We start from the raw sequence: 12221 nt of genomic DNA, 5'->3' as shown, positions 1-12221 counted from the left end.
CAGGGTATGGTAAAGCCCATGTGTGTAACAACACGGAACAGTGTGACGTAATGTGTGTTACGTGTCGTGTGCAGGTTATGGTAAAGCCCATGTGTGTAACAACACGGAACAGTGTGACATAATGTGTGTGACGTGTTGTGTGCAGGGTATGGTAAAGCCCATGTGTGTAACAACACGGAACAGTGTGACGTAATGTGTGTGACGTGTCGTGTGCAGGTTATGGTAAAGCCCATGTGTGTAACAACACGGAACAGTGTGACATAATGTGTGTGACGTGTTGTGTGCAGGGTATGGTAAAGCCCATGTGTGTAACAACACGGAACAGTGTGACGTAATGTGTGTGACGTGTCGTGTGCAGGTTATGGTAAAGCCTATGTGTGTAACAACACGGAACAGTGTGACGTAATGTGTGTGACGTGTTGTGTGCAGGGTTAGGTAAAGCCCATGTGTGTAAAAAAACGGACGAGTGCTCGGCTGGGGCTTTGTGCGAAAACTCTTTCTGTGCCTGTAACAGAGAATTCTCCCAGACATACGGCGTTATTTGTGGTATGTACATGTGTACACTCATCATCATCATCAGTATCATCACCAATATCGTCGTCATCATCAATATCATCATCAATATCGTCGTTATCATCATCATCATCATCATCATCATCATCGTCGTCGTAATCATCATCGTCGTCATCGTCATCATCATCGGCGTCGTCATCATCATCGTCATCGTCATCATCATCGTCATCCACATAATCATCGTTGTCATTATCGTCATCATCGTCGTCGTCTTCGTCATCGTCTTCGTCATTATCGTCGACGTCATTTTCATGTGCACGCAATCACGTCTGGAAAGTCGGTTGAAATTAAATGTCCTTATTCTGGGCATAGTATCGACTGACGTCATTCACATAGTTGGGTAGTGCCACAATCTGAGGACAACACATACACGCGCAAAACACTGGAGAAGAGTAATACCCGGCTTCGCCGGGACAGTGACCTTCTAAAAATAGTATACCGGGAATATGGATTGAGCGTTGTCGACAGTGACCTTCTAAAAATAGAAACGGGAATATGGATTGACGCCACACGAAGGAAGGGAGATAAACGCTGAGAACACTGGAGAAGATAAGGAAGAGTTACTGGGAATGGATCCAGAGAAAAACCAAAATCGGTTCAGCGCTGCGCGCTGAGAGCACGTGTTGAAATATCTCATCGACCAGGTTGTGTCCGGGGTGTACCTGAATATGGCCACCAAATTTGAAAGAGATCCATCGAGAACTTTGGCCGTGCATCGCGGACACACACACACATACACACACACACATACACAGACACAAGTCGTATTATATATATAGATAACTCATAATAACATCTTGCCCTGTGAACACTTTGTCACTATCCAAATATAAAATATTACGTTGTGAATACCTTGTTACTATCCAAATATAACATCTTGCATTGTGAACACATTGTTAATATCCAAATATAACATCTTGCACTGTGAACACATTGTTAATATCCAAATATAACATCTTGCATTGTGAACACATTGTTAATATCCAAATATAACATCTTGCGTTGTGAACACTTTGTTGCTATCCAAATATAACATTTTGCGTTTTGAATACCCTTTTTGCTATCCGATTATAACATCTTGCCTTGTAAACATGCTTGACAGCGCCCAAAAAGGGCAGGATCGGCAGTGACTGCGGGGGGGTGGCCGTGTGTGACGCCAGTCTGGGGGCCACGTGTAGTAGCTCCACGCAGAAATGTGAATGTCAACCAGGCGTGGGCGTTTTGCACGACTTCTCCTGTGGTCAGTATCCAACCCTTGCTCAGAGATATGGGGGGAGGGGGGGGGGGAGAGATAGCGAGAGAGACAGAGAGAGAGAGAGCGAAGCTAGAGAGAGAGAAAGAGAGAGAGAGTACGTGCGTGGGTGATAGAGAGAGAGCAAGGAGGTGTTGGCGGGTGAGAGAAAGCGGAACAGATAGTACGTGTGGAAGATGAGAGATACAGAGTGAGTGTATGTCAAACACACGTTCACACACACACACACACACACACACACACACACACACACACGTATTCTACCTTCAATTGATTATATGTATTCATTTTCGTTTAACAGAAGGATATGATGGTAAAAAGGGCGACCCCAAAAACAAAGAGAATGAAAGCGCTAAGAGTACGTATCACGTCACATCAACACATCTCTCTCTCTCTCTCTCTCTCTCTCTCTCTCTCTCTCTCTCTCTCTCTCTCTCTCTCTCTCTCTCTCTCTCTCTCTCTTTTTTTTTTTTTTTTCCTTTTTTTTCTTTTCCTTTTTTTTCTTTTTCTCTTTCTCTCTCTCTCCCTCTCTCTGGTGAGCTGTTTTCAGATTACTGGTAAGACGTGCTTCTTGGTCGTCCGGTAAAATGGAGCTTGATTAACTATTTCTCGATCACTAATTGCTACAATTGTTGTACTACAAAACGACTACGTGTCCTGCATTGCACCGTGCACAAATTGGACAATTTCAACTCATATTGACTAAAATATTCATGATCAAAGTTCGTCGTCTAAAACAGAAACACAAATAGTCTCCATTTTTCAAGTGGGACTACTACACGGTCTTAACATACAGGCTCGTGCTGCCCTCGTTCTGTATTCCCGTGTGTTTTGACGATCGCTCAGTGCTGTGCTGTGTTTCAAACACTATGACTCTATCACGGACACTGTCCACTTCTACGCTGGAGGGTGCGTCAGTCAGAGCTTCTTTTGTGACAGTTTTTCTTCCATCGGCGCGGTGTTACGTACCTACCGATAGATATTCTACGATGGACATGCTACTGTGAAAACACCTGACTGTTAAACAAGCTGGCAATGCATGTCATTCCCGATATGTAAACATTTCCACTGCCATGTTTCCAATGTTGTGCGGTGACATTTAACTTAAACCAGGGCCACTGTCAGAAATAGAGGAACTTATCAACGTAGTGGAACATAGACTTGACATGAAACTTGGCAACAGAATTCCTTTGGTGCAAAGTTCGATACGATGTCATGCCAGTTAACGAAAAAACCTGGAAACTTAAAGAGGGCGAACGAGTCTGCACAAGAGACCCAGGGATCACCGAGACGAGCAGCGGGAACAACAGATCAGAGACAGTAGTCCCGACACGGAGGCTGTCACCTCGTCCCACGACTTCCCATCGCTGCCCAGTCGGCCGCCCCAGTTCCCTGCTGCCCACCACTCCACCTCCAGCGCAGAGACGTAGACAACATGGACACCCGACGGGCAGGAGGCGGGGTAGAGGCTCTCCGACCACCAGCATCTACAGTGACGACAGCGGCATGTGCGGTGGGGGTCGGGGCGGCGGACGGAGGGCTCAGCTGAACGGCGGCACCAGAGGCATCAGTCAACAGGCGGTGATGGGAACACGACCACAGTCGATCTCTAGGGCGTGAAGACACGCAGCAGACTCCAGACGGGTTCCACCGCTGGCACTCCCCGTGGAGCAAACATGCCGCCACAGCACAGCGTATTGACACGATGCTGGGTAGCAGTAAGGTAACTGACGGCACGGGCACGGCACATCAGCAGTGGAAAGTGGTCAGGGCTTGTTAGAACTCCTCATTTGGAACGTCTAAGCTACCTGATTTTGATGGCTGTATCCTGAAATTCGATATTATTTGTCTTGTTGAGACATTTTTTTAGATAAAGCTTTTGAAATATAACGACGGGGCGGGGATGTAGCTCAGTCGGTAGCGCGCTGGATTTGTATCCAGTTGGCCGCTGTCAGCGTGAGTTCGTCCCCACGTTCGGCGAGAGATTTATTTCACAGAGTCAACGTTGTGTGCAGACTCTCCTCGGTGTCCGAACACCCCCGTGTGTACACGCAAGCACAAGACCAAGTGCGCACGAAAAAGATTCTGTAATCCATGTCAGAGTTCGGTGGGTTATAGAAACACGAAAATACCCAGCATGTTTCCTCCGAAAACGGCGTATGGCTGCCTAAATGGCGGGGTAAAAAACGGTCATACACATAAAATTCCACTCGTGCAAAAAACACGAGTGTACGTGGGAGTTTCAGCCCACGAACGCAGAAGAAGAAGAAATATAACGACACTTTAATGATTTTCACATTTTCCAAAAAGCGGCTATAAAGCTATAAAATCGTGGTCGGAGTTCAGGGGGCGTGGTTGTTCTCGTAAGCAAAAAGCAAGTAAGTCTATCATGTTGATACTGACTATGATTATCTTATGTTTAAACCTGTCCAAAACATTGCTTAATACAGAGGGACACCGGTCAGTATCAATCTAACATGTGCCCTGGTGATGAAATGGTTAGCGCCGATGAGCGATGTGATACAAGACAAAGACAGATTTAATGATTTGTACCTAATGGAGAGAAAGTCATGTACAAAAGTGCTCGAACAGAAAAAAGACAGTCACAATCAAAATAGAGTGAATAGGCTGCTGTTGAATATATAGAGATTACACAACGTCATCGAGTGAGGGACCGAAAAATATTGAAACTCGAGGATGATTTTTTTGTGGTATCAACCGAGACCGTAGGTCGAGGTTGATACCACACAAAAAAATCATCCGAGAGTTTCAATATTTTTTGGTCCCTCACAAGATGACGTTTGTGTAATTTGTGTATACAATGATCAACGACAAAGACAAAAATTAAAACAAAAACAACACGAACTCTTTTCCATCGAGGAATGGTGGAAGGAAAATAGTGTGGCGTGTCTTTGGTTTTAGTGGCTCACAAAATGGTATTCGTGAATAAAGTTTCGATTCTTTTATTTTGATTTTGAAAGAAAAAATTAGAGCCGACACAATGCAAACCTGGAAATCACGGTAGAAGCCACTTTCGCGTTCAGTTTGCTTGATCAAGAACTTGTGCGACAGCCATTGTGTAACCAGGAAGTGACGTATCTTTAGCTACACTTGACGTCATTTCAACCTTTTAGAGAGAGAGAGAGAGAGAGAGAGAGAGAGAGAGAGAGAGAGAGAGAGAGAGAGAGAGAGAGAGAGAGAGAGAGAGAGAGAGAAAGAGAGAACACGCATAGTTGATTAACGCAAATTTATTGCAATGAAACAAACAAGAACACGAACACTTTCTTTGCTTGAAATATAAATTCGTTCCAGTTTATCTTGGATTCTTGTCATTGGGCCTCATCAACTTAGGAGTAAAAAAAAGAAGAAAAAAACAACCACACACACGTACACAACTTAATGTAACTGAATGGAATTTGGTGCTCTGCAACTGAAGACGAAGAAGAAACTCATTGCGGCATTGTGAAATTGAAATTGAAAACTCCTCCATGAATGGGCGCATCAAAGGTCACTGCTGGCTGGCGGAGTGTGTTTCCGCCTGAGGCCGAGGCACTGGAATCTGCGTCATCAGTAGTTGACGTCATAGCTCCCAACTTTGAGACTGTGCAAGTGCGCGTGGTTGACAGAATTCGGGAAACTTGCAGTTGCTGGTTGTCGGACATTTTCGCGTAACTGAGTACAGACTGAATGTTTTTATGTCCTGATTTCTCCATTATATGGGTTGGGGGAACTCCAGAATCATTGAGCTTCTGTAGCAGCGTCTTCCTCGCCGAGGTACAGTGATATCAAAATCGAGACCAGAGGTCGAGATTTTGATATCACTGTCGAAACATAGCAGAAGATATCATCACACAGTCAGTCAATGTTAGATATATTGCTAATTCTCTGGACATCTTGTATTTACTGTAAAGAAATAACAAAAGTATTTGTCTCAGTGTTGGCTGTTCCATATCCCTCCCTCTGATTATTATTTCTTTTTGTTCACTCTTTTCTTGTACTTTTCAGTATTTCAAAATGTTTTTTCTTTCAAAAAGTCTTTAGTCACTTGCTCAACTAAATTCTGGGATATTTACATTTTCATATAATTATATTGTTTTGTTTTTAAATTTAGGTGTTTTTGTTTTTGAAGTGGGGAAGCAATAAAGAGCAGGGCCGGACTACCGGGGGGGTTATGGGGGTTGCGCAACCCCCCCCCCCTAGCCTAAACATGTACCTTACTTATTTAATTTTTTTTTATTATTGCTTATTTTATGCCGTTTCATGCAAGGAGCGACCATTTTCCTATCTCATAATATGACCTACCCATCAGCTTCGCCCCCTGACCCCCACAACGAGGGGGGGGGGGGGTTCTAGGGTTTCCGGACCCCCCCCCCCCCCCAGCCAAAAAATAAAAATATTGAATGAGGTATGCATTTCTTTATTTTACATTGAGTTTCAATTTTTGGGGTATTAATCAGTGACAAAATCTGCTGCCTGAAACTGGTAATGATCATCCTCAGAATGCACCAGATTGCACCATTTTGCATCCTTTTTTTCAAAATTTTCCGGGGGGGCATGCCCCCGGACCCCCCTAGCAAGCTAGGCGCTTCGCGCCGTCGGCTCGGCGCTTTGCGCCTTCACACCTATATCTTCACAATATACTTTTGAAAAAAAACACCCATAAAATGAACTGATCCGCCCCTGCCGCCACACTGGCAACCCCCCCCCCTCCTCTTCGCCTAGTCCGGCCCTGAAGAGGTCGTCGATATCAAAACTGATATCGACGGAAATGTCGTCGATATCACTTTTGCACTGAGCTCAGTTTTGCCCAATTGACCAATGGAAATGCACGTAACATATTAAATAGCAATATACAGTGATATTCCCCAGCGGACAGTGTTTGGTGGTGTTTTCAGACAGTGATATCCCCAGCGGACAGTGTGTGTTAATGTAAAGGCGGTCCTGATTGGAGCCCCAAGTCCACTTTGCGAAGACTTCGCCAAATACTTTGTTTACCCACAATTCAGTGCTCAAGCTCCGTGCAGCCAGCTTCGCGAAGTATTCATTGCATAGTCGACTTGGCCCACTTAAGGACATGCTTAATGCGAAGCGTGTTAGCCCTGTATGGCACGACTTGGCCCACTTAAGGACATGCTTAATGCGAAGCGTGTTAGCCCTGTATGGCACGGAATGTGCATGCGTTTGCTAGACTATACGTCTGACTTCCTCAATCCAACGGACTTAATCTGCTTTGACGAATGGGTATGTATGAAAAGTAAATAAAATATGATGACGAACGAAAGTCTTAACTCCTGACACAGGAAAGCTGATTACAATTCATTTGATCATTTGGCATAGTTTCTAAATGACAGTACAGCGAATATCCCTTGAGCTTTTTCAGATCCAAATTGTCGGAACACTTTCCAAAATGGTGCCTTTGGTGTACTAACATTAAAGACGCACTCTGTGTTCAGGCAACCTGGCCGTGATCCTCGGGTCGTTCCTGGGAGCTCTGGCGTTCCTCGCGTGTTGTGCTTGCTGCTGCTTCTTCGTCGCAAAAAGAAGCCGGAAGGGCAGTAAGTGTTTTATGAGTCCAGGTATCATGTGTGTGTTTTGAAGTGGTGGTGTGTGTAATCGCTTGTGTGTGCGTGGTTGCATTTATGTGTGTTTGTGCGTTGTGTTTTCGTCCATAAACCTGTTTGTTATTTTATTTGGGAAGCAGATTCTTGCTTTGTATGCTTATTTCGAATTAATGTTAGGGGGAAGGAGGGCGGGATGGGGCAGATGAAATGTGGCAATGGACCATGGTAGAACGGGCCTGGGAATTTAGCCGGTGGAACTCCTCAGTCAAGTCTCTGTATCAGTTCACGTCCATAGACATACATTTTTGACTCCCCTGAGTAATAAATTAGTCTTAGTAATGAGCAGTGTCGTATTTCCGCTGGCTGGCCGGTAACAAAACAAAATGTAACCTTGAGGTTATGTTGGATGGTTTTGAAGCGAAAACGTTACGAGGTATGATCCAAACAAAATGATCAAATGTGATTTTCGCAGAGACTGTTTGGCGTATCTGTGCAAAAATACAGCATTTATTAGAACTACTCTCCTCCTACATCGATGCAAAGTGCCTGAGCCAATCAGAAGAGGCCTTGAGATGGTCTTATTTGGGGTTGCTTTTGAGCTCTGATTTGACGGTTTTATTTTAGGTCCTGGGTGCTGTGAAACTTGTTGGCAAAAAGTCTGATTTTCAAAGAGGGTATATAATAACCAGAAATCACAAGGGGTGTAATCAGGTCTGAAGAATGTGTGAGGCAAAAATGGGATCATTTGGTCTGTTATGAATGAAGTTACGGCCCTTGTTTTGTGGAGACTGACATTTTCATGGAGGAGAAGGGAAGTCTGGGTTTTGCAGTTTGGTCGCTGACTGCTAAATTCGTAAGTAAGTTTGGGTAAAAAGGTTTCAGCATAGTACGTGACAATGACAATGCTGTTAGTACACAGAATATCGACAGCAACGGAACCTTCGTGGTCGAAAAATACAACGAATATCCCTGTTTCTGCTTTGAAAACCTCGCTTACAAATTTATTTATTTATTTATTCATTTACGAGGTTTATATCGAGCACGTATCTTACCACACAAGGCGACTCAAGGCGCATGTTACCTATTAATGCCGTGTGAGATAAATGTGATACATCTCGTCATTTTGGTATAGACACGCTTTGTTTCTGTGTTCTCTGGCACTAAAGTAGAAGGAAACCAAAGTCTCATAATCAGTGACTACAATAACAACAAATTTGGGTCTACTGGGTTCACAACAGTTGAGCAGATCGCGTGCAAGAGAACCCTGATGCTCCTTCCGTCCCCTGTCAGCTAATGAGGCACCCATTTTGCGTTCAGCTTTTGAAGCGGAACATCATTGGGTGGAATTATCTGGACTGTTCCATATACAAGTTTAAGTTTTGCACTTTATACTCGCATGTACACTTTTTAATGTTAGTTCTTGAACTTGACAAAGCAGCTACATTAATCTCGTTTGAAGCGCTTCCGGAAGTTTTGTTGGCCTGTAAGAGTTATTCCTCTTTTCCCCAGTTTTGATTTATCTTTTCTTTTGTCAGATTATAGAATATGGAACAGCTTTGATTCATGTAACGTTCTTCAGCTGTGTAGACATTGTCTTTGTACCATCATCCAGCTACACTCTTTCAAAGAAGTGAAGATTTTCATGGCGCTTGACAAAAGACCCCGTTTTGCAGCACAACCCAGAAATGACGTATTTTAAAACTTCGTCATTTATGACGTAGTAACTTAATGACGTCATCTCTTACAGGTATATTAGTTACATGGTTGGCCTTTCAAATGATACATTACTTTTCATGACCAATGGCCTGAGACTTGTATACTCGCGGTTTGATCATTTTTGGGGGATCATACCTCGTAACACGTTGCACACTTGTAGGGTTTGGTGACCCCCCGACCTGACCCCAGCCTGGTTGAACTTCGTGGAATTTCAGAGTCACAGTGAGTGGGACTATGGCCGATTCAAATAAAACATGAACGTTGAGCTTTCTCGGATGTTTTTCAAGCTAGAGCCTCACAACTTGTAGGTTTTGATGATGAAGATATAGCATTGGCTTTCTGTCGTCAAATGTTAAGGTCACAGCATAAACAAGTTTGCAGGAGAAGATTGATCAGGGCTGAACATATACACTACGCTGTCAGGAAATTGAGTATGTGACCTCTGATGTTATTATTTAATTCGAGGCCACAACTTAGTGTCTGAAGTATTTAGTCTTGGCAAGACTATTGGTGATGAAATCATCTTATGATGGCATAGTGTCAGAAATGTAGTAACTCAAGTGCATAAGAACACCCTGCCCCCCCCCCCCCCCCCCACAGTATCAATAGAGTCAAATATCGGCCGCAACTTGGTCAATTTTGTTTTACTATGGTTCTTGTGTATTGTGTCTTTGTCTCACTCTCTCCAGAATTTGTGAGGGTATTGAGTATGAGGCTTGTGAGTGTGGTGGAAAGGGGGTGATGGGTCCAATTTCAAGGTAACAGCATGAACATGTCTGCTGGAGAATATCTATCACTGCCAAAACTATCCACTGAGCTATCACAGACAAGTCGTGACCTCATCAAAATATGATTTAATATTTTGATTTGAGGTAAGAGTTGGCATGACCAAGCTAAGAAAACGTCACTCTCACGGAACTTCGGAAGTCCCGAAAACAGCGAGACAAAATATCACGCTTTCACCTTGTGCAGATACGCAGTTCGAACGTGTCTTTTTTGCGTTGTTTTTGGTGTTAAAAACTGACCTACGATTAGAGAGCAGACATCGGCCTCGAACTGCACCTCAATTGTGAAGAACTCGTGGCCTTTTTTGTTATTGACTCACATGCGAAGCAAAAGTGAGTCTATGTACTCACCCGAGTCGTCCGTCCGTCCGTCCGTCCGGCCGGCCGGCCGTCCGGAAAACTTTAACGTTGGATATTTCTTGGACACTATTCAGTCTATCAGTACCAAATTTGGCAAGATGGTGTATGATGACAAGGCCCCAAAAAACATACATAGCATCTTGACCTTGCTTCAAGGTCAAGGTCGCAGGGGCCATAAATGTTGTCTAAAAAACAGCTATTTTTCACATTTTTCCCATTTTCTCTGAAGTTTTTGAGATTGAATACCTCACCTATATATGATATATAGGGCAAAGTAAGCCCCATCTTTTGATACCAGTTTGGTTTACCTTGCTTCAAGGTCAAGGTCACAGGAGCTCTTCAAAGTTGGATTGTATACATATTTTGAAGTGACCTTGACCCTGAACTATGGAAGATAACTGTTTCAAACTTTAAAAAAATATGTGGGGCACATGTTATGCTTTCATCATGAGACACATTTGGTCACATATGATCAAGGTCAAGGTCACTTTGACCCTTATGAAATGTGACCAAAGTAAGGTAGTGAACCACTAAAAGTGACCATATCTCATGGTAGAAAGAGCCAATAAGCACCAATGTACTTCCTATGTCTTGAATTAACAGCTTTGTGTTGCTTGACCTTGGGTCAAGGTCACATGTATTTTGGTAGGAAAAATGTGTAAAGCAGTTCTTGCTAGGTTTAGCTGAAGGTCAAGGTCATGTAAAGGTCAAGCATGTGAGTCGTATGGGCTTTGCCCTTCTTGTTGAATATTTTATCTGTAAAAATAATCACGATCATTAAGACTTGAAGAATAGAGTGCACTTTGCTGAAAATACGATTTCTTGGTGGTTCTATCGTTTAATCTTACCGTCCGGATCACTTAAATTAGTAACAGAGTGTGCGAAAGACTCCAAAACGCAGATCACACACACCAACCTCGCTACTTCGGAGCCATTTTGAGCGATCTCAGTCACTATTTATTGTTCGATCAAATGCTGAGGATAACTAATGACGTCAAAAGATGTACAACTTTTTTTTCACAACAAAGTTCATCAAGTGGATTTAAACACAATGAAACCACTGTAGTGGGGAACATTTCTTAATTCGCAGAATAACAATAATGGGTTCTTTCTGACAAGATCCGGAAAGCCATATCTAGCATCATTCAGAATTGTTCATAACCTGAAAAATACACTAACATCATTTTCAAAAACTATAGTCTGTTTTAAAGAATTGCAGCAATTTTCAACATTACAAATCGAAAAAAATAGATAGTTTGAAAGGATGTTGATTCACAAAACAGTTTTCCCGATCATGAATCATTGTGTGAAACTTTTTAATTAACTTTCTTAGTGTATGTATATTTCTAGCAATAGATAGGTCCCCTGTTTTGAGCGAATGCCATTATCGTGATGCACAGCCTTTGTTTGTGGACAAAAATTACACAGCGGCCATAATTTATCTTTATTTAAATGAATTTCAACTTCAAAAACATTGTTTTAGAGTCCAGATTCAGAAAAAAGTCATTGTATTAAGAATTTGAAAAGATAGTTCGTTATACCTAGTGAGAGTATAGTGTCTTTGGTAATTTAGTCTTGGCTAGACAATTGGTGATGGCATCTCTCTCTCTCTCTCTCTTTCTCTCTCTCTCTAGATCTCTCTCTCTTTCTTTTTCTCTTTCTCTTTCTCTCTCTCTCTCTCTCTCTCTCTCTCTCTCTCTCTCTCTCTCTCTCTCTCTCTCTCTCTCTCTCTCTCTCTCTCTCTCTCTCTCTCTCTCTCTCCCCCTTTTCTCAAAACGTGGAGGATACTGAGTATGAGGTTAGTGATGGTGGCGGGAAGGGGCAAGTTTGTTTCTGGGATATTCTTAGGATAGGATACCTAAATGAAGGGAAACATTTTGCATTAGGAACAAATTTGCGTGATTAAGACTAGTATGAAATCAACGTTCTCTTGATCATTATTGTAATAACTCTTACCAGTTCACGGTATTTCAT

At 42.9% G+C, this 12221-nt stretch overlaps 1 protein-coding gene across 3 annotated transcripts in view; it reads left to right on the top strand.

The window, feature by feature from the left end:
• LOC138949331 (uncharacterized) overlaps nt 1–12221 on the top strand; it is a 617348-nt gene that overhangs the window by 601152 nt on the left and 3975 nt on the right. For all 3 annotated transcript variants that reach the window (XM_070321116.1, XM_070321117.1, XM_070321115.1), the window contains 4 exons: nt 430–546; nt 1676–1813; nt 2127–2183; nt 7279–7380. In XM_070321116.1, coding sequence (XP_070177217.1) covers nt 430–546; nt 1676–1813; nt 2127–2183; nt 7279–7380 — 414 coding nt within the window. The remainder of the gene's footprint in view (nt 1–429; nt 547–1675; nt 1814–2126; nt 2184–7278; nt 7381–12221) is intronic.

Source organism: Littorina saxatilis, linkage group LG15 (genome assembly GCF_037325665.1).
Source record: "Littorina saxatilis isolate snail1 linkage group LG15, US_GU_Lsax_2.0, whole genome shotgun sequence".
NCBI classification, from domain to species: Eukaryota; Metazoa; Mollusca; class Gastropoda; order Littorinimorpha; family Littorinidae; genus Littorina; species Littorina saxatilis.
This window is presented reverse-complemented; position numbering and strand designations above follow the sequence as displayed.